Source organism: Cavia porcellus, unplaced genomic scaffold (genome assembly GCF_034190915.1).
Source record: "Cavia porcellus strain 051 isolate PalLab524CR breed Dunkin Hartley unplaced genomic scaffold, mCavPor4.1 scaffold_4, whole genome shotgun sequence".
Classification (NCBI taxonomy): Eukaryota; Metazoa; Chordata; class Mammalia; order Rodentia; family Caviidae; genus Cavia; species Cavia porcellus.
Window position 1 is genome coordinate 37,962,105 of NW_026947487.1, and position 24,916 is coordinate 37,987,020.

Below are 24,916 nucleotides of genomic sequence, written 5' to 3' on the forward strand. Positions count from 1 at the left end.
TCCCCTTCATTCTCTTCCCCTTCCTTTCTAATTACACTGGTTCTTCCTCAGTAATATTATCCTGTGTAGGGGAATGGCTCCTGCTGTGTTGAAAGAATCCTGCTAAATCTTCTAAAAACAATATTTGATAATTCTGTTCATTTCCTCATTACTATATTACCGTAGTCTGCAAAATGAAGTCTAAATACAATGATTCTGGGGTTAGCTGCTGTTCCTCCTCTTATCTTCTGATCCAACCCCCAAGGTCTGGCTCCATCTACTTCTTTCCCAATTTGTTTTTACTGAATAAACCTAAGATCATGGATTTCATCTCTGTCTGGGTAACTTTTCTTCATTCTGAGTTTTTTTTTTTTTTGATGGATTTTATCCTTAATTAACTTCTAAAACCATAAGGGCAGCTGGTGTGGTGGTTCATATGTGTAATCCAGCACTTCTGGTAGGCTGAGGCAAGAGGATCACACATTTGAGCCCAGTCTTATCAATTTAATGAGACCCAATCATAATTTTTTAAAAGGCTGAGAATATAGCTCAGTGCAATTTCCTATGCTCAATCTCTAGTACCACACAAACAAACAAATAAATAACAAAGTCATAAGAGCACTGAGCATGAGAAAACATACAAAAATCTATTAAAATTGGAAAAAATGTCAAATTGCATATTTCCTCTTGAAAGTTTAAATGTAGGTTTTAATATATTGGAGCACAATATATTTGATCATAATGTACTTTGTTCCTTATTTTAGTTATTATTATTTCACTTGCACAGTGGTCCCTTAAGCAGTTTCTGATGATTTGCTAACTAACAACGTTTATACATTGTATGTGACGCCAAGAAATCTTTGAGAATAAGTGAAAGTCAGTTAAGCAACAAGGAGTTGTTGAAACCAACACTTAATCCGAATGGGAGAAGTGATATGGGTTATGAGCAACTCAGAGAGTAATTTCAAGGTGAGACAAGAACTTGAAAATCAGTGGGAAGCCAGAGATAGGACTTACAGCAGGAGTTGATAAGCATGAGGGAGGAAAACAATTTTGTTTTGGAGACACTTCAGACTGATTGCAGGAGACTGGGTTAGAGACCAGGGAGGAGAAGGAGAAAGAAATTGCAGCCTGAGTTACAGATGAAAAACTGTCAATGTAAGTGTGAGAGGTTTATTTTTTTTAATAGCAAGAAGGTACTAGTATTGAAATAGGCTGTCCAAATTGGCTCACCTCAGGGGAGCTAAGGTGACAAACTAATGTTCTGGTGGCAGATGGTTTTCTGTTGTCTTTCAATGACATGTGAGGCAGAGCTCTCTGATCACAACTCAACCAATATAAGACTTTGAAATTCACTTGTATTTATTGGACTCTAGCATATATGCTTGTATCTTTAGACACAATCAAAGATACCTTATAAGTCCCTGGTAATGCGTTTTCTTTTGTATTTGTAAACAGAATTGCAAGTGATAATGAAAACAGAGATCCGGGAAAGCTGGTATTTTTCAGCTTTCCCTCTTCCTACCTGTATGTTCAATAGCAAATATGGTTTTATGGGAGGGTCAGGATGGAATAAGTTTTCTTTTAATTTATAACTGCAAAGTTCTTTCATTTTCTTGAATTTTAAGAATGTGAGAACTGAGATTAATACAATTTCCCTGATAATGCAACTTCCCTGATAATACAACTCTGCAGCCCTGAACTAGTCACATTGGATCATGATCGCAGACTCTGATCACCTTTCTCTGTACTTCTTTATTTTGAAATGTCTCATAGCACCCAAGAGATCTTGACTCTGGACATTTCCACTTTAATTATATCATCATCATCTTATTGTTACTAGGAATTGTGTAGGAGTTGTTAACAAGGAAGGATCTCCCACTTCATTGTTTGAATCTTTAGCACCCTCCTAATGTATTTACACCTCACTATCACTGATTTTTAGCCTCAGGAGTTGGAAATTCACTTTGAGTCCTTTAATACCTTGACCTTACAGTTTTTACACTGCTTACATAAGGATCACTCACCAAGTTCTGTTTTCATTTGTATTCTCAATCCATAAACACTGCCCCTACTGTAGTTTAGAATTAAAATTCCCTTCCTTGGGAATGCTAGAGGAGTCTGTTCACACATTACCTGTCTTGAGGAGTTTTGTTTTGTTTTCTCTATTTCAACTTTTATAATACTGCCAGATCCATTTGCTAACACCAGATTTGATGTTACGTGTTTCCATGCAGCAACTGATGGAGTTTTGTCTAATAAATAAAACTTCTTGGTCTGGTATTTAAAGATTTATGTCCAACCTACCCTCCACAATCTGTCTCCAACTGCACTTGAAACATCTTTTCCTTTTACTGTTACCTAGCATGACCCCGTCTTTGCAGGCAAATCAAGCTTTTAGCTATTTTCTATATCAGATCCATATTCTTTGGCAACTTCCTCTCAGATTTTCCCCTCTGCTTGTCATCATTATTCTTGGCTGGGAGATCATTTACCTTGTCAGTTTCCAGGTGCTACTGTCTGTCTCTCTTCAGTACCTCTTACATCTGCTTCCTTTTTTGGCTTCTGGCGCTGACCTTGAGCCCTAAATTTTCTCCCCTGGCCTGTAATTCTCTTTCGTCTCACACTGCTGCTATGATCGTTTTTGCTCTTGTAGCAAATATTTCCCAGCTTGGAAACTTTTTCCTGTGGTCCATTTGCTGTAACCAGTTTTTTTAGCATGGCAGTCAGGTCCTATCTGTGTCTTCTCATGTCTTTCACATCCTTACTTCTTGCTCTGGTACTCTCTTGTATTATTGCTTTTGTTCTCTATGTGTAGTTAAGTTGTAGCTCTTTGCTAGTTTACTGTCTTATGCAATATTTGTCCCTGCTGTTTCTACCTTACAAACTTATAGTTCATCCATTAGCCAGCTATTCAACAGGCCTTTCTGAAGCATTGTCCTGAGCACCCCATACAGAGTAGATCAGCCCATTTTTTTGTGTGTGTTACAATGTTGCTGCTTTCTTATAATTCATGCAATAATGCAACGAGTGTTTTGCATGTATGGCTTTCATTTCAACAGGGTGCATGTGGGCCACATTTTATTCATATTTATAGTGTAGTACTTATAACAGAATACGATAAATATTTATTCATGATTTGATTGAATTGAAATCAACCTCCATACATTCAAACGCATCAGATGCCCAAAGCCTCATCCCAATAGAGTAGTCTTTCCTGGCATAGCCTGTGAATTGCGCCTTCTCTTCCATCACTCGCAAATAGGAAGGAGCCTATCTTCCTCTGATATTCAGATTTACACACATAATTTACATTTTGATAACTGCAGAGAAATCTTTTTCTTTTGTTCCAGGTTGTAAAGTGTGTTAGGGAAAATTTGATTAATCATTTTTTATTTCGTAATATTTAATACATGTGGTTTGCAATTATTAGAAGGAAAATAAGTATGTATAAAATAAATGAATATAATACATATCTTCTTTAATGGATATCGTCTGGAAAACTCAAAGGAATGAAGAACTTCGGAACAATTTATCTTTTTTGTTTTACATATCAGATAATCAGCTTCAAAGACATTGTGTTATGTTTTCAAGTTCTTAGCACTAAGGAAAGAAATGTTAGACAAGAATCAAAGTTTCCTGACCCTAGGGCAATGTTTTATATATTTTCAGATATATTAGTCTTCCTTTTCAAGTGTATGTTACTATACAAATCTTTTTGATATATTACATGGTAAGTTAATAGCTTATTTTTGCAACAGTAATTATGTAAACAATATTTGCTACATAGATATTTTTAGAAAGAGAATTTTATTCTGAGATAAACACAATTTTTAAATAGTGACCATAATAACACCGTGAAAAAAATCTCAGGATATAAGGAAGATATAGAATGATTGCAGAATAAGATGTTCACATTAAACATACTCACTGTTATTTCAAGAAGGAACCAAAGAAATACTGCACAAACTCGCTTTTATTCTTAGACCCATTAAGAAAAATAGTGCATATTTGAAAACAAATTTTATTTCAAAATCAACACTAGTATATAATTGTTCATACACAAAAATGTAAACTATAAACTATTTTGGCTAAGTAGTTACATAGTCACAAGCAGATCACATTATTAACTTATTTCTCTAAATTTATATGTTTTCTACACAAATACTGTATTTGTGAACATGACATTAATTTTTATGGTTGCCATTTAATATGGATAATTTGCTCCTCTCTTTGTGAAAAATGGAAATTATTACATATATTAAAGTTTATTATTTGAAATAAAAGCAAGGATGTGTCTTTTTCGACTCATAAAATGTTGCATTCTCAGCAAATGTGAAGCATAGTTTCTAACTGTCTTTTAATGTTTTCCATTTAAAAGGTGAATAAGATTTGTGGGCATCCAGTAAGAACACCCACACAAAGCCCTCCTTGTTCTTTTGATCCAAATAAAGAGAAGCAAGGAATTCTGAAGACCTCTGTACGGAATGGTGAAGACACACTTGCCAACAGAAGAAAGTAAGACATTTGTTTTACAACCAGAAAGAGAAAAGAAAGTAAGCCATTAATTTTACAACAGAATAGAATGTATTCGCTAATTAGACCCTGATACAGAATGGAGAGAAAAAGATCCACATTTCCTAACGTTCAAATTCAGTAACTCCACCTGCTCCATTAATCTGTGAGACTAATAAAAATTTCTATGATAACAGAAGGTATTGTATATCATAATGTGACAGATCCGGGCTTATGTGTTCGTTGTGCATTTAAAATAATTAGTATAACAGAGGACTGATTTTTCAGTCTAATTTCAGTTAATTGTAATCTAAATCCTACAAATGGCTAGTGGTGACTGTATTGGACAGTGTAAAACAAAATACATTTACATGATGTAGTAAGTATAGCTGAAAATTTAGGATATCTTAAACTAAAATGTATAAAAAGAAGTTTTCATACTTTTACCTGGAATGATAAAAATGACTGTGGATACAAAATAATGAGCACTGATGAGGGGTTGCTTCTATAACTTACTTTTCCACTACTATGCCAGTCACTATTTCAGTTACATTGAAGCCTTCATTGTGTTCCTTTTCTTAATATTTGCAATATTGTTATACTCTAAAACTCTTGAAACTCTAGGAGGGCTGGGGATATAGCTCAGCAGTGCAGTGCCTGTCTGGCAAGTGCCCCCCCCCCCCCCACACACACACAAAAGAGAGACTGTAGGAAATGTTCCCTTTATGTTTAGTAAACCAATTTATGGCTTGGAAATAGTAGGTTCTCATTTTTTTACTGAATTGAAATTCAGAATTTTACATATTTGTTTATATTTTCTAATAATCACTTATAATAACACCTCGCAGATAATTCATACCTGAAATATTTTATGTACTTTAGTCTCTATTGTCTAAAATTGGTTTCATTCCCTTTTTGGAGGTCACGTGTTGAATGTCTCATTCTCACCTTGGGTGTCTGTAAGCACTGGATCCACAGTGGATCCAGTGGCTATTTGCTAACTGTAGAAAAGAACTGATGCTTTGTAAGCAATACATCAGTTCACCACCACCTCCTCCTGCTCTTTCTTCTTCTTCTTTCTTTTTTCTTCTTCTTCTTCACACCTGTAATGAATGATCAGCAGTCATATTTGAAAAATCAGTGAATTTTGCCTAGAGTGGTTCTTAACAACTGCAGCACCAGCCGCAGCAACAACAACCACCCGAGGTGATAAAGATGGTCAGATCGTAAAGATCATGTGCATTTCAGACCAAAACAACCCAGCTGAAAAATACAGCAAAACTCACCACAACACTGTTTATTCTGGGATAAAATATGCAGGTCCCATTGAAATGTTAGAAAATGCCTCAGAAACACGAGAGGCTCATAGGAGTGGAAAGTCTGAGAAGTAACACTGGCCACTGGGCAGTAAAACTGGTCCCCACTGCAGATCTTGCAAGTTCACTCTTCTTGTCCCTGAGCTGTCAACAACCTCATCCATTAGTCATAATTCAGAATAAGCACATCCCAGATCCACACTTGTACACTCGAAGGACACGATGAGGAAAGCTGCGCTTGAGTCTGTAAACATTTCAGTGTTACACTGCTTTTAAAATCATCACTATTACGTAGTGCTCAATTGTCATAGCAGCGTGTTTTGGCATCTTGTCTATATATTGTGCAGATCTATCCATATACTAGCTCTGAATTTCATTTATCCCTCATCAACCAATTATTCTCCAAGAGGTCATAAATTTCAGTTGAAGTAGGTGGGATGATACAGGCACAATAGGTACTGTGTGTGAGCTGCATTTTCATGCCTCTTACTGGTGTTTGTCCACTCTCTTGAGCCTAATTTTCAACAGATCACTTATACTTGATGATCTACTGTTTCTATATAAATGTAATCTTGTAGCCTGGCATATCAGACAGCATTTAGGTCATCACAGGCTTCTCATCTTGCATAGTTCCTTCTGTGATCTTCCCAAATGTGTAGTTTCTATGTGGGCTCAGTGGTAGGCCAGCTTAAATAACCAACCAACCAGCAACCAAATCAAATGAGCAATTCCATGCTTTATTTCATAGACGTACTAGGGTCATCTGGCTCAATGCTATTTGCAAATGAGCAAGCTACAGAACCTTTTTTTCTTCATATAAAACTTCTGGGGGCTACTCTATAAATAGGTTATAACAACACTCAGGTGTGCAATTGTTTCCTTGAATAAGCAAATTGATATAAAAAGCACTCTACGTCTTTTTGATTATTGGTTCACCTTCCATATCTCAAGAAGATGCAGAGCACAGTTAGAAACCCTGATGAGTTGTTAAGTACCTGAATGTCAATATTTTTCACCACCAGAGATGTGTCTGTGTGTACTAAGTCATCCAGAATGATGTGATCAATACATTGTTGTCAACATGGTGTCCTGCGAGATGCCCAGACAGTCCAGGCGCCTGTCTGTCAGGGGCTGGGAGGACTCCCCTAAGGTCTAACAGTGAAGGGGCCCCGCTGTCCTTGCCAGTTGAAAGTTAAATATTTTGATTATCCTTAGTAAGGAGATAAAAGCACATGCCAAATTAGACATTAGCTGGATGGCAGGTGTCCGGACTTATTTCGACTAGCTCTGGTGGACACCACATACAAAGAAACTTCTGTAACAGGAGTCCACCCGTGGCTCTGTTTATCACACACCAACCATCTGCTAGTTTACAAAGACCAGCCCAGCAGGTGGGGTAAATGCTAGAGGTTAGGAAACACCACCTTCACATTTCTTACAACTTTGATGATGCTCTCATGGGTCAGTTATTCTTTTGTTTTGCTACTTTTGTGGGGAAAGGCAGTTTTAGAGATTTTTGATTTGGCCTTCATGGCATGAGATGTGGAAGACATGTGAGATTGTACAAAGGGCAAGAAAGACTACTACCTATGTGTGTTCAAGAGGATGATGTAAGTACAGACAAGAGGTTTGGCCTCACGGGTGCGTTGGGACTCAAGCTGAGCCTAGAGCTCCATCTTCATTTGACTTCTGTAGACATTCATCTAGATGACAGCACGATGGTACTCTGGATCTACAAGATAAACGTCCATGCAGAGTGAGTTCGTGGGAATTCTTGATAGAGGAAGAGTTACGCTGTATCATTTTGTTCTTATGCAGTATTCTTTCTTAAGGGAACCAAATCTTCCTTTCCAAGGGGTTCCCTAATTCTGTGAATAGGGAATTAGGTGAGAGACTGTATTTCTTTTGAAGCAGATAAACTGGTTTCTTTTTTTTTTTTATCTGTAATTAATTTATAAGTGTTCTTCTTGTTCTGTTTTTCTATATATTCATGTTCTAGTCTCATTTAATAGATGAATTATTTTGCCACTCTAAAAGGATTAACTTTTGCCATTAAAATTTATATTATTTCATATAACTTTGAGTTTTCTCTGAGTTCACTTCAAATGGGTTTTTTATTAGATTCCTTTTTAAAATATAATTTAGCCATTTGTAGGAATTACTTTTCTTATGGTCTATATACCACTTGTCACTTTTGTGATTTGAAAACAATCTCTAAGATAAAATTTTATTTGTATATAAACAAAATGTATATCATGAGTAACTTAAACTAAAATTACCTTTGTTAAATAGAAATTCTTAATTTTGACATCTAGTATATAAAATTATTTTGTTTAAAAATGTTTCTTCACTAAATCAAAATATACGCTATTATAGTTTTTCTCCCATTTGTATATTTTTTGTTTCTCTCATTATATTTCTTACAGAAGGAATGTAGATTTATATATGTTACAAGTAAATTTCCAAATTAAATTTTTTAAGCTCTGTGCAGGCTTTACAACGTGCTCTTAAAACACTCTCTCTTCTTCTTCTCTTTTAACCTTATGCTCATTCCAAATTTATATATATGAAGCCTTCATATGCTGTTGCACTGGTCAGTTATCTGCTAGTAAGCCAAATAAGATAACCTAAGTGAGATGAGGATGGACAAGGATAGACTACAGCAGCATGGCCAGTGTAGCAGGAATCACGGAGTATGCTTAGCTAACCTTTCTGTATCATATCTGAGAAAATAAGGTTGTATTTGGTTATGAAATTAAAGTATAGATAAAAATGCTTTTTAAACTCATGCTTCCCTAATTCGAAAAATAGTCAACATTTCTCCAGTAAAGATTTTCATAAAAGCTGATAATATTCATTTTCTATAATCTTTGCCATTTTTATGAAAAGCTAAAATCACTTTTAAATAAAATTTACAGTAGATAAAGTAGCTACATAGAGATAATATAATTGACCAATTATTGCTATGGATTTGTTTTAATTTCCTATTATACATTATTTGAAATAAAAATTATTGTAAAAGATAAAGAGAATAAATATCTGACCCACACAAATTATTAACTAAACAACTGCCTGGCGTAATTTACAAAAATGAAGCTAAGAAATATGGTAATATTTCCTGAGTTAACTCCTATAAGTTAGTGTTCTACTCATGATAGTTTTTTCTTAGTTAGGTATCTCCATTTTTTACTTACTCTATATCACATGGTATTATGGGTATTGAAAACTAATCTCTATAATTTAAACCAAATTAAACTATTAAAAGAAAGTTACAGAACAGCAATTTAGCAGTTACTATAGTTCAATATAGTTTCTGTGGTAGTAAAAAAATACACAAAATAAAATGCATTGATGACTTTAGTCTTGTAAATGAAAACAAATCAATTTTATGTTTGCTAAAATTTTAAATGTCATAGTATTCTGAAATTACATAGTTATCATTTATAGTTAACATAATATTCAGTTTTTGTTGTTTAAAATTATTAGAATGATTGCACCCTCACTTAAGTTGTTTTCACATTTTGTGATGGAGGAAGAGTTTAACTTATATAGTCTTCCAGTATTCAAACAATTTCTCCCGAAAAGTGGCTTCCTTTCTTTCTCTTTAGTAGTTTGGCTGGAATATAAATTAACAGAAGACAGACTAATAAGAAAGGAATTACTTTAGTTATGTATGTAGTTATGCAACTGCACCAAAATCTGAGACTCAAAGAAGGGCCAGAAGACTGAGTCTACGCAGATAGCATCTGAGTACCAAAAATAACATTGGCTTGGGGTTGTGGAGCTAAGGTATGAGAAGGTGAATGGAGCCAATGTAAGGTGGATGAAGATTGTTTGTTTCCTAGGGAAATTTCCTTTGAATTTGTAAATTTCTTTTACAGAAGGCAGCTTTTCAAAGATGTATCTGTATCTGTAGTTTTTCAAAATATCCAATATGAAGTATCAACAGCAAAAGAGTTATAGTCTGGGGTGGTTTATTCTTGTCTCTACAGTCATATTTCAGGGTAGTGTGTTTTATACCCTAACATAACCATTGTTGTCTTATTATTTCAGCTGCTTTTGTTTTGCTAGTATTGTGCTATTTAATTAGTTTTGTGTTGTTTAGTTCATTGTTCTAGTCACGTATATTTGAAGTAGTTGGTAGTACATAGTCATCTTGCTTTTTGTTTTGTTCTTACTGTCTTCTTTATCCCTTCTTGCCTTGTTTTGATTAAACAGGTATTTATTGTTTTTTATAACTTTTTAGATTTGTCTTTATTATTTTCTTTATGTTTACTATAGAGAGCACAATATTCCCTTTTAATTTGTACTGCAGCTTTCACCATTTCATTGAGTAATACAAGCAACTCAGATCAGATTCGCTCCATTATGTGCTTTCTATTTATGCTATTATATAACAAGTATCTTACCTTTACTAATGTTTTCACAATCCTGAAGACATTGTTATTGCCCTTAATCTTAGGTAGTCAATACTTTTATTTACTCATATACTATTATAAGCCCAAAAATTGAGTTCAGTCATTCAAGTATTGTAATTTTCTTTCTAGTTTTCCTCACAATCCAAAAAGTTATATTTGTAATCCCACTGAGATGTTATTGGAATCCCAGCAAGTTAATTCGAATCTACTATCACCAATCCAACCCATGGCGAGAGTAGACACCAAGACATGTTCCAAGTTAAGGAAAGCCAAGGGGTCCTAAATCCAATCCTTGTTAGGACATGCAGACAAAGGCCCGGATCCTAGCCCTCTCCCACCATTTATTCTCTTGTGAAGAAAGGGGCGTGGCTCAGGGATGAGTGATAGTAAGGATGTGGGGATTACTGAGTAACTTGAGCTGGCTGGCCAGGTGCAAGAATGGCATCTCTATAATTTGCAGAGATAAAGATATGCAGAAGGATCAATTTACATAAGCCAATTAAGGTAACAGTGGAATTGTTTTGGGGGGCTATCACTTTGGTTTCTGATATGCAAATTCTTGTGTCATGGAGAGTCCTAGCTTCTTATCTTGATGCTGTACCTGGTTGACATTCTCAGAGCTGTTTGTTGTAACATCTCTCCAGCTCAATCCTGTTGTGGAGAGCACCAGGCGAGGAAACAGGACTGTCTGATGGCTATAGACTTTACACATTAACAGCTCAGCTAGCCTTATTTGCAATGCTCAAGCCAATTGAAGAGAGAAGGAAATACCCTAACCAGCCTTTTATATATCAGTATAAGGAAATGAGTCTCCAAGTAATCAAAGTCACAGCAATTGTTTTGAATTCAAAGGGAGTCACTGGAGTTGTCTCCCACAATATACTATATTCTCTCTGTGCTTGCTTCCCTTATTTTTATGTGTCTATCCAGAATAACTATCTTTTTTACCTTTATAATGTATATATTTCATTGATTTTTTGTTTGTTTTTGGTGGTACTGGCAATCCAGTCCAGGGCTTTGCAATGCTAGGCAAGTGCTCTACCACTGAGCTACACGCCAGCCCTCTTTGATTACTGAATTCATTGATGACTAGCAATGAATTATTTAGCATTTGTTAGTCTGTACGATCTTTATTTTTGAAGAATATTTTCATTGGGCCCAGCATTCTAGATTTTTGTCAATTTACCATTTTAAAAACTGTAAATTTCTAAGCCATAATTAATCTTCTGACATGATGCTCTGTAAATACAGTAGTATAGAAAGTTTCATGGGATGAATTTAGTGAGTGATAGCTAAAGTGAGATATATATATATATATATATATATATATATATGTGTGTGTGTGTGTGTGTGTGTGTGTGTGTGTGTGTGTGTGTGTAAAACTATTGCCTTACCCACTTTGCCTTTACTTGGTCACTTTTTCTGCCTCCTAACTGGTGTATTCTCTCTGTCAATAACTCATGGCTCCTATACTCTGGGAAATTGCCTTCAACAAATAGGAACATCTGTAGCCCTTATCTATTGCTACCTAACAAATCACTCTGAAACTTAGTGCTTAAAGTGACAATCAGCATATATTATGCAATTTTCTTTGGGTTAGGAATTTGGGAGCTGATTAGCTGTGGGATGTTTGGCTAAGTCCCTAGGGAGTTTTCTGTCAAGATGGCATCAGTCATCTGAAGATCTGGAATATTGTCTCACAGATGGTTCAGTGATGTGGCTTTTGGCAGGCAGATGACTCATTTTCTTGTCATGATGACCTCTCCATAGAGCTTCCAGAGTGTTCCTACATCAGTATGACTGGCTTCCCTTAAGGTAAATATCTAGAGAGAGTCAGGCAAAGGCTATAGTCTTATGATCTAGCCTTGGAAATCACTCACTGCCATTACAGCAAAATCTCATAGGCTAGACAGCTCAGCTCTTTTCTGTATAGAAATTAATACCCAGTCATAGGGGAGAAGATGGGTTGTTGGGAATTATGTTGGAGATCAGCCACCACCTGTCTTACCCACCTGAGGAAAGAGTTAGACTCCCACGAACCTCAACTACTTTTCAGCTCAGCAGCTCTCAGGCAGTGCACTCCTTGACATGATACTTCAACGTGGTGGGATCAAATGCATGTAGAAATGCACACTGAAACACTTCAGTAGTCCCTATAGTCTCTGATCAACCATATCCTTGTCTAACTCTTTACTTTGTACCCTCTCCTGTGTTCCTCATTCCCTTTGTCTTAAAAGGACTCTTTCAAAGAATTACTTTTCTCCAAATTCCTGTTTCAGGCACTGCTTCTAGGGAATTTGGCCTGGAGATGTCTGCATTTTAAAAAGTGCCAAAATAAACACAAAACAACTGTAAGCTAACTAAAACTTGTAGTATAATGCCCTAAATATAGATATCTTTCTAGACCCAGGGTCCTAGCCAGGTTTTGGTTTTTGTCTCTCTTCTTTCTTTATGTTCATTTTATAGAAAATTATTCTATTAGGTACATGCTTTTTGTTTGCTCCTACATTTGAAAAAGGACTGAAGAGACGAAAAAAGCTCGTTCCATCTGCTGCTTCCCCTCCCCTTCTCCCTTCAAATCCAACTAGGTTAAGTTTTAACTTCCTAAAGGCCATAAAACAAAGGCCTGAGGTACTAGCTCCTGACATCCTGGGTCTTCCCTATCTGGTAGCCCCGTCACAAATTGTGTTAATTGCATCAGATTGTATTAGATTGTACATTCTTCACAGAAATAGCTTCGTTTATATCATAGTAATACCTGTAACTGTAAATGTGTGTCTTCCTTTTTCCCTGGGTAAAAGATTGATATGTTAATCAATGCTCTCTTCTGTAAAGAATTGTAAAATCTTACCCAATTGATATGTTAACCATTGTTGCCCTCTACAAATAGAAAGGTTGTGGTGCTAAAGTAAGGTAATTATGTCAGGAAACTCAGAGATAAAGTCTGCTGACTATGCTAATCAAGATTGGGAAGTATGTCAGAACCAAGCCACACAGGAGCTAGGTGACCTAAAAATAAGCTGTGCAAAACAAGACAGTTAATCAACTCTGACCCACTGGTCACCCCTCATGATCTGACCAATCACAAATGGACAAATCACCAACTGTTCTGCTCTAACTGCTATGATTGGCTTCTGTAACAATGCTTGCTTGCTTTGCGGTTTTCATCCTTAAAAACACCAGCCTTGCCCCAACTCAGGGTTCTCCGTTTCCACCTGTTTGGAGGACCCCGTGTACACGGAATAATAAAAACCCCATTGTTTTTACATGAGAGCGAGGCCCTTGGAGTCTTCCTCGAGACACCGGTCTAACAGGACAATTTCCTTACTAAAATATGTTCTTAAATAAGGCATGTGCTAAGCTCTTTTGTGCACTATGTAAATCATCTTTCCATTTGGGAAGAGGGGAACTAAACCATACAGTAGGATTATTTTGATTTTACTTTGGAGATGTGATTGTATTTGTTCAAGACTAACCTTATTTCATCTGTTTGCATAGCATGCTAACAGCCAGTTAATTGAAGACTCTAGATGATTGCTACATGCCATTTGTAGAGGTTTTCAGAGTTGAACAAGGCAAGGAAGAGCTACTGTTCCTTTAAATAACTTGCAAAACATCCCTAGTTTTCTTTCTTAGGCAGAAAGCAAACTACACAGCTGCATGGTATATTGTACTCATATAGCTGTCTAAACTATCCCAGACAGAGCAATTTCCCTGTGGCAGTTCCTGTTCCCTACTTGATTTCTTGAAGTTAGCTGGTAAGAATAAGCTATTAGCAAGCTTAAATCGGTGATAATTAGCTGTACATTATTATTTCAAAGTGGTGTGGCTGTGCCAATTAAGTGGGTAATTAGGAAAACCCCAGGACAATAAATTAAGACAGAGCTTCAACACCAGGGCCCCATCTGTTCCATGGGCAAGCATTCCAATTAGCTGAACCTCTCATGTAAGAATGTGTGATGAAAGGGATTGGCTGCACCGATGGGCGTGTAGTATTTGGGAACAGAGACTATCCCAGGTGCTCAGTAAAAATAAGATATTTTTAAAGTCAGATAGAATTTTGATGCAAAGGCAGGGAAAGGAAAATTTTGAGAACTGAATAGTTTTTAAATGTTTGAAATAAAACATAACTTGAATTGTTTTATGAGATTTTTCCCAATTTTATCTTTGAAATTTAATTGTAACATAATATCATCAGGCATTTCCATTCTAATGTGCTTATTAAATTCTTAGTTGAATGAGAATATTGTCACTTGGAAAAAATGATTTTATTCACTGAGAATGGAAGCTGAAGAGGATTTTTGAAATTTTAAGAGTTTGAGGTAACAGATGAGGTAAGGCATACTTCTGATTCAGGACTGAAACAATATCCTATACACACACACACACACACACACACACACACGCACACATACACACACACACACACACAAACAGAGAGAGAGAGAGAGAGAGAGAGAGAGAGAGAGAATCACAGTGAAGTGATTAAAACAATTAATTTAATGTAAAGAAGAATTTATCCATAAATTATGTGAGAAAACATCTGTTATTTAGGATTATTACCTAAATGGAAATAGGTTCATCATAAATGGGATAAATTAACTTAAAATACATGAATTTATGCTTACAGTAACTATCCTATTTATCACAATGATTTAATAATGAAACAAAAAGTGAGCTAATTTTAAAATTGATGTAGCACATGGGGTATATGTGTTTGTTCCGGCGGTAAGTCACTGTTGAGATATGTTGGGCTCAGTGATATACTAAAAATTTAAATGTTCCATGGATGATAACATTCATAAATCAGAAAGAAGTCAGCTCTTTGAGAAAAAGTTAACATCTCCTTATAGCACTAACAAAAGCAATTTACAATTCATTTCCTAAAAGGAAGTTAATGCTTCTTTGAGGTGCCATTATTATTTATTACCTGCTGGTTTAATTTACTAAATAAAAGTCCTGCTCCCTTCAGTGAGAAGACTTCCATTTAATTTAAAACAGTGGTTAGTGAGTGGTGGTAGTAAGTGCTTCCGGGGCACAGCAGGCCAAGACAAAGCTCCAGAGAGGGTAGCAGAGGTGAGGCATTGAGGGAGTGTGGGGTTCAAGGCAGGGTGGAGTCAAGACCTACAGGAATTATGAGGATCAGGACCTGCAGGGGTCAAAAGCCAGGCACACAGGAAAAGCGAATGCCGGAAGGCAGAGCAAACATATGGCAAAAGTTAGTCAAGTGGTTCTTAACCTTTGGGGATCTGTGTCCCACTGAGACTCTGATAAAGCATTTCCAGAAAAAGCAAGTTCATAAACAGATACACGTGGAGTTGTGTGGTGCTGGAAAGCAATTTACTCTTCCTGATACTAATATTAAATATGACTTAAGAATAAGTTTGTTTTTATTTTCTAGGCATTCATGAGATAATTAGTGGCCATTTTATGGAATAACTTTAAGTTCAGACAATGAAAAATTGAATGCTGCTTGTCTTGAAAGGAGTTATACCTTCACCTACTTGGTATGAACTATAAATTGAAGTGGCATTTGGTTTTAGACATCGTTATGGACACACATGTTTGATATCCAATACATTCCTATTTTTTTCTGTTTTCATACTGACAGTTAGTGATAATTATAGGAAACTTTTTGTAACTGTCACCGGCTGCAAGTAGAACTCCCATAGATTTTATACTTAGATAAGGATAGATTATTTCAGAGAACCTAAAATTAACTGCATATACCTTAAGTTTCATTAGTGTTCCATAACACTTTGGTCTTCAAGTTAATTTGTAATGTCTGTTATACCATATACATAGCAAAATGTCTGTTATACCAAGGTGGTCTGACTTAGGAGAATATGCATAGAAATAAATCTTCCCAAATGCCCACTTCAGAAAACGTAAGGTATATGTTTTCCAAGCCATAGGAAGAGTGACTTTTAAGTGGGATAGTTTTCTAACTGGTTCTCCAACAAAAATTTTCTATTTGCAGGTGGTACTTTTGCCAAATAGCAGTAGGAGGAATTTCCAATTGTTTATATTGGTGACAGTATGGTTGTCTCATCTAGATTGCTCACATCAAACTGTAAATGAAATTCTTCCCAAATCATATACCTGAGGGTTTATTTTCTGTCGATTTTTTTCTCACAGAAAGGAGATTTTCTTTCTTCTTTGAGAAAGTAAGTAAATAGCTGCAGAATTGAAAAGAAACTCAAGTTTAGCTCCCTTGAGTTGTTTTTCAAGGTCACATAGCATGTTGAAATTGGCTGTTTTAATGAGTATATAAAATTATTTCAGGAGTGTTCATAGAATCACTAGGGGTTACATCAAGATGAAAAGTGCAGCCTGTTCCGTTTACTGACATAGCAAAATTAATTTGCATTTGGAAGCATCATAGTTTCTCCAACCGCAGCAGGCATGTCAAGCGTTGCCTTTCAGTTTGTTTTGCCTGGGAAAGAACATTTCCAACATCTTAAATCTTAAATGGCACTTGAAGTGCCTTAAGGATGCGTACACATGCCAGGGGAAAATGCAAAGCAGGCTGGACCAAGAGTTACTAATATTTGTATCTAGTTGCATGTTGAGTGGAAATGACTAAGCTGCCAAGTCCACGCAGCTGTCCTCAAACTAGCAGAAGAAATATGTTTTCAGAGTGGATTCTTCCACATGATAGAGACGCTCCCCTCTCCCATCTTCACTCTAAAACAAAAATCAAAGCAATGGTTTTCAGGGTACACATCTTAATTATTGTCTTCAGAATTGTGACTTCTTTGGCTTGGAAGGACAATAAATAAGATCAGAAGGAACTTTCAAGATGACTTTTCTTATGCCCCTACTTATAGAGATGCAGACTTTTAAATTTGACTTCTTGAAAATGTGATTCATTGTATCTGACTTCTGAAGTCAGCAGAATTAAAGTTCTTCTACTATGTTGGTATTACTTTCCATCAGCAAAAATCATGTTGCATGTGGAACACTGCAACTTGGATGTCTTATGAATTGAGTCAACTTAGTGAATTTAAATCTTAATTTTATTTGATTTGTCTAAATCGGTTAATTTAAGCTAATACTGATAGAAACAAGCATACACATGAATAATCATAATGGAAGACTATAGCAGTTTAATTCCTATCACTTGGGAAATATTTTAGTTGTCATAATTGAGTAAAAGTGATTGTGCCTTGCACAATCCTAGTTCATAATAATCTATACCACCCATCAGAAATTGGGAATAAAATAATATGTGAGTCCCAAGTAACATTAAAAAGCAATATTTTCTAAAATGAGAAATACAAGAATAGGAATAAAATTAAAATCTAAAACAATTTATCAAATCTGAACTCTCCTGATCTCCGAACCCGTCTTTATACTAGAGTAGAGAAGCACAAGTATTTGGTCTGAAAGATAACAGAATATCTGAAAATACAAGCATGGGTACCATGTAGATATGTCCATCAGTCCAATAAGTTTATTGAAAGAGATAACTAGAAATATATGATTATAGTAGTAAAATAAAAATATAAATAAGTGTAAAATGAATTTCATTCATTGACAGGTTAGTAAAATATTTTATTAGTGGTCTGCTAATGCTAAGAGAGGAAAATATTATCCAGAATATATTTTTTTCTCTAAGTCATGATGATTATTGTTAAAGTGTTAGTAATCACTGAAAATATCTTACAGAAAAAAAGGAATAAAAAAAGATGTTTAAACTTTGCCATAAGGTGCAGAATATCAAAATAGAGGTACAACAATGATTCTTTATGTGAATAACATATTAGACTCAACAGATGTGTAAATGTTGTTTAACTTAACTTTCTTGTTGGTTTTGACCCAGTCATGAAAAACTAATATGATGCTTCTTTGTTAGTACTGTACAATTAATTTCACATTTGGATTAAAATGAATAAAAAGTTAAGCAATAGAGAAATTATATCACATATCTTTTTAAATGCATCACCAGTTTCCTTGTTATTAACTGGTTTGTTTTAAATTTTAGTTACTTGGTGGAGTGTTTATTCTCATAAAAGGTTTAAAGTCTTTCCTAATGGAGCATAGAGTTGATGCTTTTTAAGGTATATTTTTACAACACAACACGGAGCAAAGATATTGGAGGTAGTTCTGAAATTCTAGTTCTGACAACAGGTTTAAATCACTTTAGAGGAGAATGCCTTCAGAAAGTGTGCTTTGTACTGGAACATTAATGGTAATATATGGTTTGGAAACCTACTAAAAAAGTGAAGGATAGAGGTATCTATCCTAATTGTATAAATGGCTTCGCAGTTCAGGCTGGAACAATATTATAAGAGAATGCTCAATGAGAAGCACTTGTCTGAAAAGAACCCTCTGTGAAGGGTACCTGGTTTGCATCTCAAACCACCCCTCCAACCCCCACCCCGGTCATAACCCTTTATCTGCATTGTGAGCCCACAGTCAATCCTCTATTGAGGGCAAATCATGTCTCACAAAAAACAAGACTTGCTAAGAGGAAAGAAAAACCTGGGATCACTTAAACGGAGGGGAAAGTTCTGAGAATAGATGGGACCTCAGGTCACAGTACCCATAATGATCAGTGGGGTAAGGGGTGGGCACATTTGGAAAGCAGACTTCATGAGCTCCTCTTTTAGAACAAATACACTTTTTTTCCTTTTTAATGAACTATAAATGTAATATGGTTGAGACACATTTATGTTTGTGATACACGTGCCTGGTACCATATTTTGCATTTCTTCTCAGGGATGTATTCACTCTCTCCTCCTATCTCTCTGGGACCAGGATGCTAGACTATTAAGTCCCTCCGTACCCCATCTAACTACATAGATTTAATTATTTGCAAGCATTTACAATGAGAGCTGTTACGGCTGTGGAATACAAATCTAAAAATATATTGTCCAAGAGAATGACTTAGGTGAGAATAAAGTTAAATGATTAAATATAGATTCAGAACAGCAAGAAAAAGTAGTTCTTATCTAGAAACATGTAATTATATATTTCCTCTGCGGAGCAGGAGACTGACATTTTAAATGTCTGCAGTCTGACAGCGGTGGTCAGGCATCTCCACAGGGTGAGCCTGCTCATTAGCGCCACATTAACCTTAAGTTTGCCTCAGGCCGTTAACTAGCACACTGCACATTTGACCTTTGTTCTACAGATATTTTCAAACAGTGTGCTAGGCCCTGCTTTTAATTTGGATTCTGTATTATGTGTAGACTGACTTTAGGGGTAGGAAAAAAATCAATACATGTCATTAAATAAAGAAACGTAGCTTGAGACATTCCACAGAGAAAAGCTCTGTTTGAAAATAAGATTCTTCTCTAATGCTTTTCCAGATAATTAGCTTTGGTCAAAATTAGAAATAGCCTCTTCTGTATTGTGTTCAACAGAGAAAAAAAGACAGGAAATACAATATGTGACAATTTATAAATGTCTTAAGTGAAACAAATTGCCTTGGGATGAGGGAATCAACTGGAGAGGTGTGCCTTTTGAACATAGCCCTGTTTCCAGCAATGTCTAATTAAATAAAATGCAAAATCAAATGTAGGTAACGACCAGATGCTCAAAGGCAAACAGCCCTCCAGGATCTCAGCGAAGTTTGTAACTTTTGTGGTTGCCATTCTTCAAACCACATGTGTAAGGAGTACATCAGCCTCGTCAATTAAAACAGAAATTAGCTTAGTGAAATATTTTGTTAAAGAGTATGCCACTGTTGCTGTATCCAGTTTATAAAAGAGTATACATCTTTATAAAAATCAGTAAGACTTACTGTCCTGAAAGACTTTCTTGATGTACTGGGAAGTAAGAGATTTCTGTTTCATCCATAGATATAACCTAGTACTAACTTTTAAATCCAAACCCCCTCTATGTGTCTGTCTGTCTTGCTGTCTGCCTCTGTCAGATGGCTTGCAAATAGGCACATAGAAAAAGCTGAGCAAAGATAAACAGCAGGCTGTCAACCTTCCTTCAGAAGGAAGGATATCACCGTCATGAAAGGAGAGATCCTGACTTGGTCTTCACATAACTTTGAATTATTTTACTATGGAGAAAAGGTTTATTACTTTTATAATTTAAAGTCAAGTCAGCTATTTAAAAAGTCAGTGATAACAACAGAGCCAGTTGAAGGTGTTGCTCAACTTTTTAGGAATAGCTGGGCATTTTTATTGACAACAGACGCAGACAGAAGAACCTTGAGGTGGGCTGTGTTTCCTTGTATAGTTTTTTTTTTTTTTTTTTTTTTTTTTTTTTTTTTTAACCACGTGATAGATCAGGAGACCACACTGATGCTTGGCCTCAAGGGCATGGAAAGCAATGAAGCGATCACTATGCTGGTCCATGTCTCTCCCTTGCCTTCAGAGAGCTCAGGGCGAACAAGGCTGCGGGGCCTGAATGAGCAATTGTGCTCTAGTCTTTTCCTTTTTTGCTGCGCTGGCACGGTGCACTGAGCTGGTCATTAGCCAGAGAGCAGCATTTACCCTGCTCCCTAACTCCCGCAGTGGACATCTTAGCCTGGTCTAAATGTATGCATCACTTCTGTCTGCACATACTGCATGCTAAGTGAGATTTTTGGCAGGAACAAATGTTGTGTCCATATTTCCCACTATAACAATTTATGCAGAAGTGTGTTTTGTTAAAAATTTGATGATTGCATAAAATTTTAAAACAGGTGGAAACATTTTGCTATCTATTCTTTCAACTTTGATTTATCAGTCATTCAACATTGTCCTGATATTGTTGTCATGGAGCTTTTAATTAATACATTAAATGATATGTTGAAATCTGTATTGATTCAGTACCTGACTAAATGATAATTGACTTTTATTTAACTTTTATAAGTCTTCCCACATTACTAGGTTTCACTTTCCTTATTTATAAAATAAGAGAGTTGAACTAAATCACAGCTGTAGGAAGATTTCAGATAACCATCTGTATCTCAGATCAATAAATCTGAATGTCTAAGGGAGTAATCTAGCTGTACAACTTGAAATACAACCTTAGTGGGTGAATACATGCAGATAGGAGAGAGCACTGAAGGAATGGATGATATCCTCAGGTTCTTTGTAACTCACCATCTAATATATCTGTATGGATTCATTAGAGCAGCTATCTTATATGGTGGGGTGGCTAAATATTAATGTGTCACTCCTTGGTAATTTCTTTTTTTATTTTATTTTAAAGAGATTAAGACAAAAGAGGACAGAATAAAGCAGATCAGAATGGAACAATGTATGCAACACAGCACTTCACCACAAGACAACCATATATTAACAGTAGCTACCATAATGTCTCTTTCTCTGAAATAGTTGAGCATACCTTCACATACAATAGTATAAAACATAACAAAATAGTATAAAACCATTCAAGAAAATGAAAGTATTACAGGGCATTCAGAACCTTTCATAACAGAAAACAAACAGTGACTACTATATTATCTCATTTTCCATAAAATTTTGTTTATACTATCACACATATTAAAATTCAATAAGATCCAACATGATAACTTATTAATTTCAATATAGGAACCATCCTGTCTGAGTCTGATGTAGCCTACAGTCTGTCCTTTAGATACTTTCTATTTTCTAGTGTGCTGTATCAGGAAGGTCCAATGTTTCATCATAATTTGGACATAGGACACTCAATTTCAAATTTTCCAAGATATCATTGTGCTTTAACATTGTACCACTAGCATAAAGCAATGGATGTGCATGCATGACTGTCCCATAAGGTGGTTAAACTACTGGTGGTACATGCATGACTACCATGCAAAGGAACTGTCCCATGCAGCTGGACAGGACAGTCAGTTATGTACCACTGGTAGTTTGGAACCACCAGGCTGTAAGATTTATGAATTGTGGCCCTTTTGTGAATGTGTTAAGGACTTCAGTTTCTCAGCATTTTAAAGAATGTATGTCTTGTAGGCATTTCTAATTCTAGAATCTGTTAAAAGCTAAAAAGTATAGATGGCCTAATTTAACAAAAGTTTGAGCACCTGTTTGGTATAAACTATGATCCAAGCCCTGGGGCAAGCAGAAGATGTGATTTTTGATTTAGAACAAATTCATAAGGAAAGTAGTTAGGATGTCAGATAGCAAAGGCTGTGGAACAGACAACCATTAGTGCTGGAGGTAAAGGAGGAATTAGCATACAGAGAAGGAATTAGAGGTGGGGATGTTTAAGGGGATCTTGAAAGATAGAGTAAAATGGGAGTAGAAGGTAATTTTTTCACTTATTTATAAAGTAAGAGAGTTGAACTTAATCACAGCTATAGGAAGATTTCAGATAACTATCTCTATCCCAGATCAATAAATGGAATGTCATATGTCTGGAAACTTGTGTAAAAATCTCGATAAATGGACATGATCAAAATATATGATGATTAAATTTTTTAAATTACAGTAAAAGACACAATGTCATTAATGCTCATCCCCTCCTTTTAAGCACACAATCATAATTCTTGCTACTCATGAAAGTTCTGGAAGCCCGCCTTAGAGTCTTTATGAGGCGTAGTCAAAACTACAGTGCGTGCTGCTGTTTACCATCTGATGTAAAAGCAAACTCATAAAAATATTATGCTACGTCTTTATCCATCTTATTCACTGGATGCCATACTGTGTAACTTCTGGCTCTTTCCCGAAGTCAGAATGACCATGTGTTTAACTGATTCAGGACTTGGAAGAAACCAGGACAGCACAACTAAGACACAAAAGAAAAGTACTGGAAATGTTTGCAAAAGTGGCAAGAACAGTGGGAAAAGCATGTTCAAAGAGGGGGAAATATTTAGAGGGAAACTTGTGGCAGTGCATCTTTTGCTATAGTGAATTTTAAAAATCTAAACACCCATTGTGTTTTTTACGCTCCATATTTTCTGTGATGTGTGGTGTGTGGTGTCGCTGTAGGGTGAGGAGAAGGAAGGTGACTCTCAGGATGTAGGTAAGGGGCCAGGGAGGGGAAGCGAGGTTCTGAGCCATGGTGAGACATTTTACCTCAGTGCTTCACAGAGAGCATGCTGCTGTGTTTGATTTCTAAAGCTGCTACTGCTTGCACTTGGAACATTCATAAACGGAAAAGTTAAAGGACAAAACCAGAGGCAAGGGGTCTATCTGGTAGCATGTTTCAAGCCCAAATAAGAAATATCTTGGTACATTTTATCAACCTGACATACAGCCTTTCAAGAAATACTGAAGAAAAAAAAAAAAGAAATACTGATACAAGGAAAACCTTCCTTTCTGCTTTTAAACAGTTTCAATCTGTTACTCAGAATAATTATAATTGATTTCTGTATTTTAGAGATGTTTCATGGCCCTGATTAAAAGCTAACATACAGAACGTAGTTCTTGAAGGATAATTCAGGGGAAGGCCTCTTATTTGTCTGCATTTATTATGCCCCTACTTTCATTGGAAACTGTCTCATGATGGTGGAAAAATAATTGTTTGTATGGAGATAACCACTGTTCCAGCAACTTAAATTTAGACTCAACCAAAGATTATAATATTTTTATTGAGATATTCATGGGTTAAAATGCTAAAGATTGAACTGGGAAAGAAGGTATGAATTTTTCACAGCCCAGCATTAATTGGCTCTGTGGCAGTAGCTAAGTCTTTCTGACCTCAGTATGGTACTAGGGCTTTACTATATTTCTCATGTTTCAATTATTTCTTATCTATCTAACATATAGACCCTGGTCCTTCAGTGCAACCACAGGATATAGTTTCTGAAAGTAGGATCCCTCTTCAAATTTTTATGTTCAGAAGTCAAGTTTGACATTGCATTCACATGGAATTTTTTTTCTTTATTTCAATCCGAGAGGAAATGTATCCAGAACTATTTTCAGTAACCCTTTCTTTTTGCTTTTATTCAGAAGTGTGATCCATCAATTATTATTATGTTTTCATTATTTATTTTACTGTCCCTGTGGCAATTAAGAGAAACAGAGAAAACTACCCCAGTGTACCATTTGACTGAGAACAATAAAATTCTGTACCTGTCCACAACCTGTGCCCGTGTCACATCAGTGGGGATTTCACCTCCAGCAGCCTGTGCTTTAAGTCTCAGAGTGACAGTCGATTGCATCTGAAGTATTTCCGGTCATAGCAGTTCTTAAAGCTTATAACTGGGAAAAATGTATCACTTTTGCATGTAGCTCACAACCCAAAGCAAGTTGCATTTCCCAAGCTGACTTCACAGGGGCTATGTGCCCAGAAATTAGAGAACTGAGAACAAGCTAATGCCCTTGTTATGGCTCCCCAGTACACACAAATATTTTCAAGTTTCTTCCATGTTCAAATAAATATTGCACACAAATGAAACTTTTTTAAATTTTCATTTGAGGACCCCTGCGTCTATTTGATCAACCTCTTAAAGGCTCATGGTTCTGCAAACCTGAACTCAATGACTCTCCATTACTTTCAATGTTTTAATTATCGTATTCATCTGCTGTGTGGCCATTTCAAAATGCCACCAACCTTGAGGCTGAAGCAACAGAAGTGAGTTTTCTTACAGTTCTGGACAGTGAGTTTCAGAATCAAGATGTCAGCAGGTTTGATTTCTTAGAGACCTCTCCCTGGGTAGGAGGTATCTGTCTTCTTTCCCTGTTCTTACATGGCCATTTCTACATGCCTGGGCTTTCTTGTAGTTCTTTCTCTTGTTGAAAGAATAGCAATTGTCTTGGATTATGACTCACCTATATGACCTTATTTACTTTAATT

At 35.9% G+C, this 24,916-nt stretch overlaps 1 protein-coding gene across 6 annotated transcripts in view; it reads left to right on the forward strand.

The window, feature by feature from the left end:
- Gpc5 (glypican 5) overlaps window positions 1-24,916 on the forward strand; it is a 1,275,996-nt gene that overhangs the window by 282,571 nt on the left and 968,509 nt on the right. For all 6 annotated transcript variants that reach the window (XM_063246926.1, XM_063246927.1, XM_063246929.1 and 3 more), the window contains exon 4: window positions 4,361-4,497. In XM_063246926.1, the coding sequence (XP_063102996.1) occupies window positions 4,361-4,497 (137 nt within the window). The remainder of the gene's footprint in view (window positions 1-4,360; window positions 4,498-24,916) is intronic.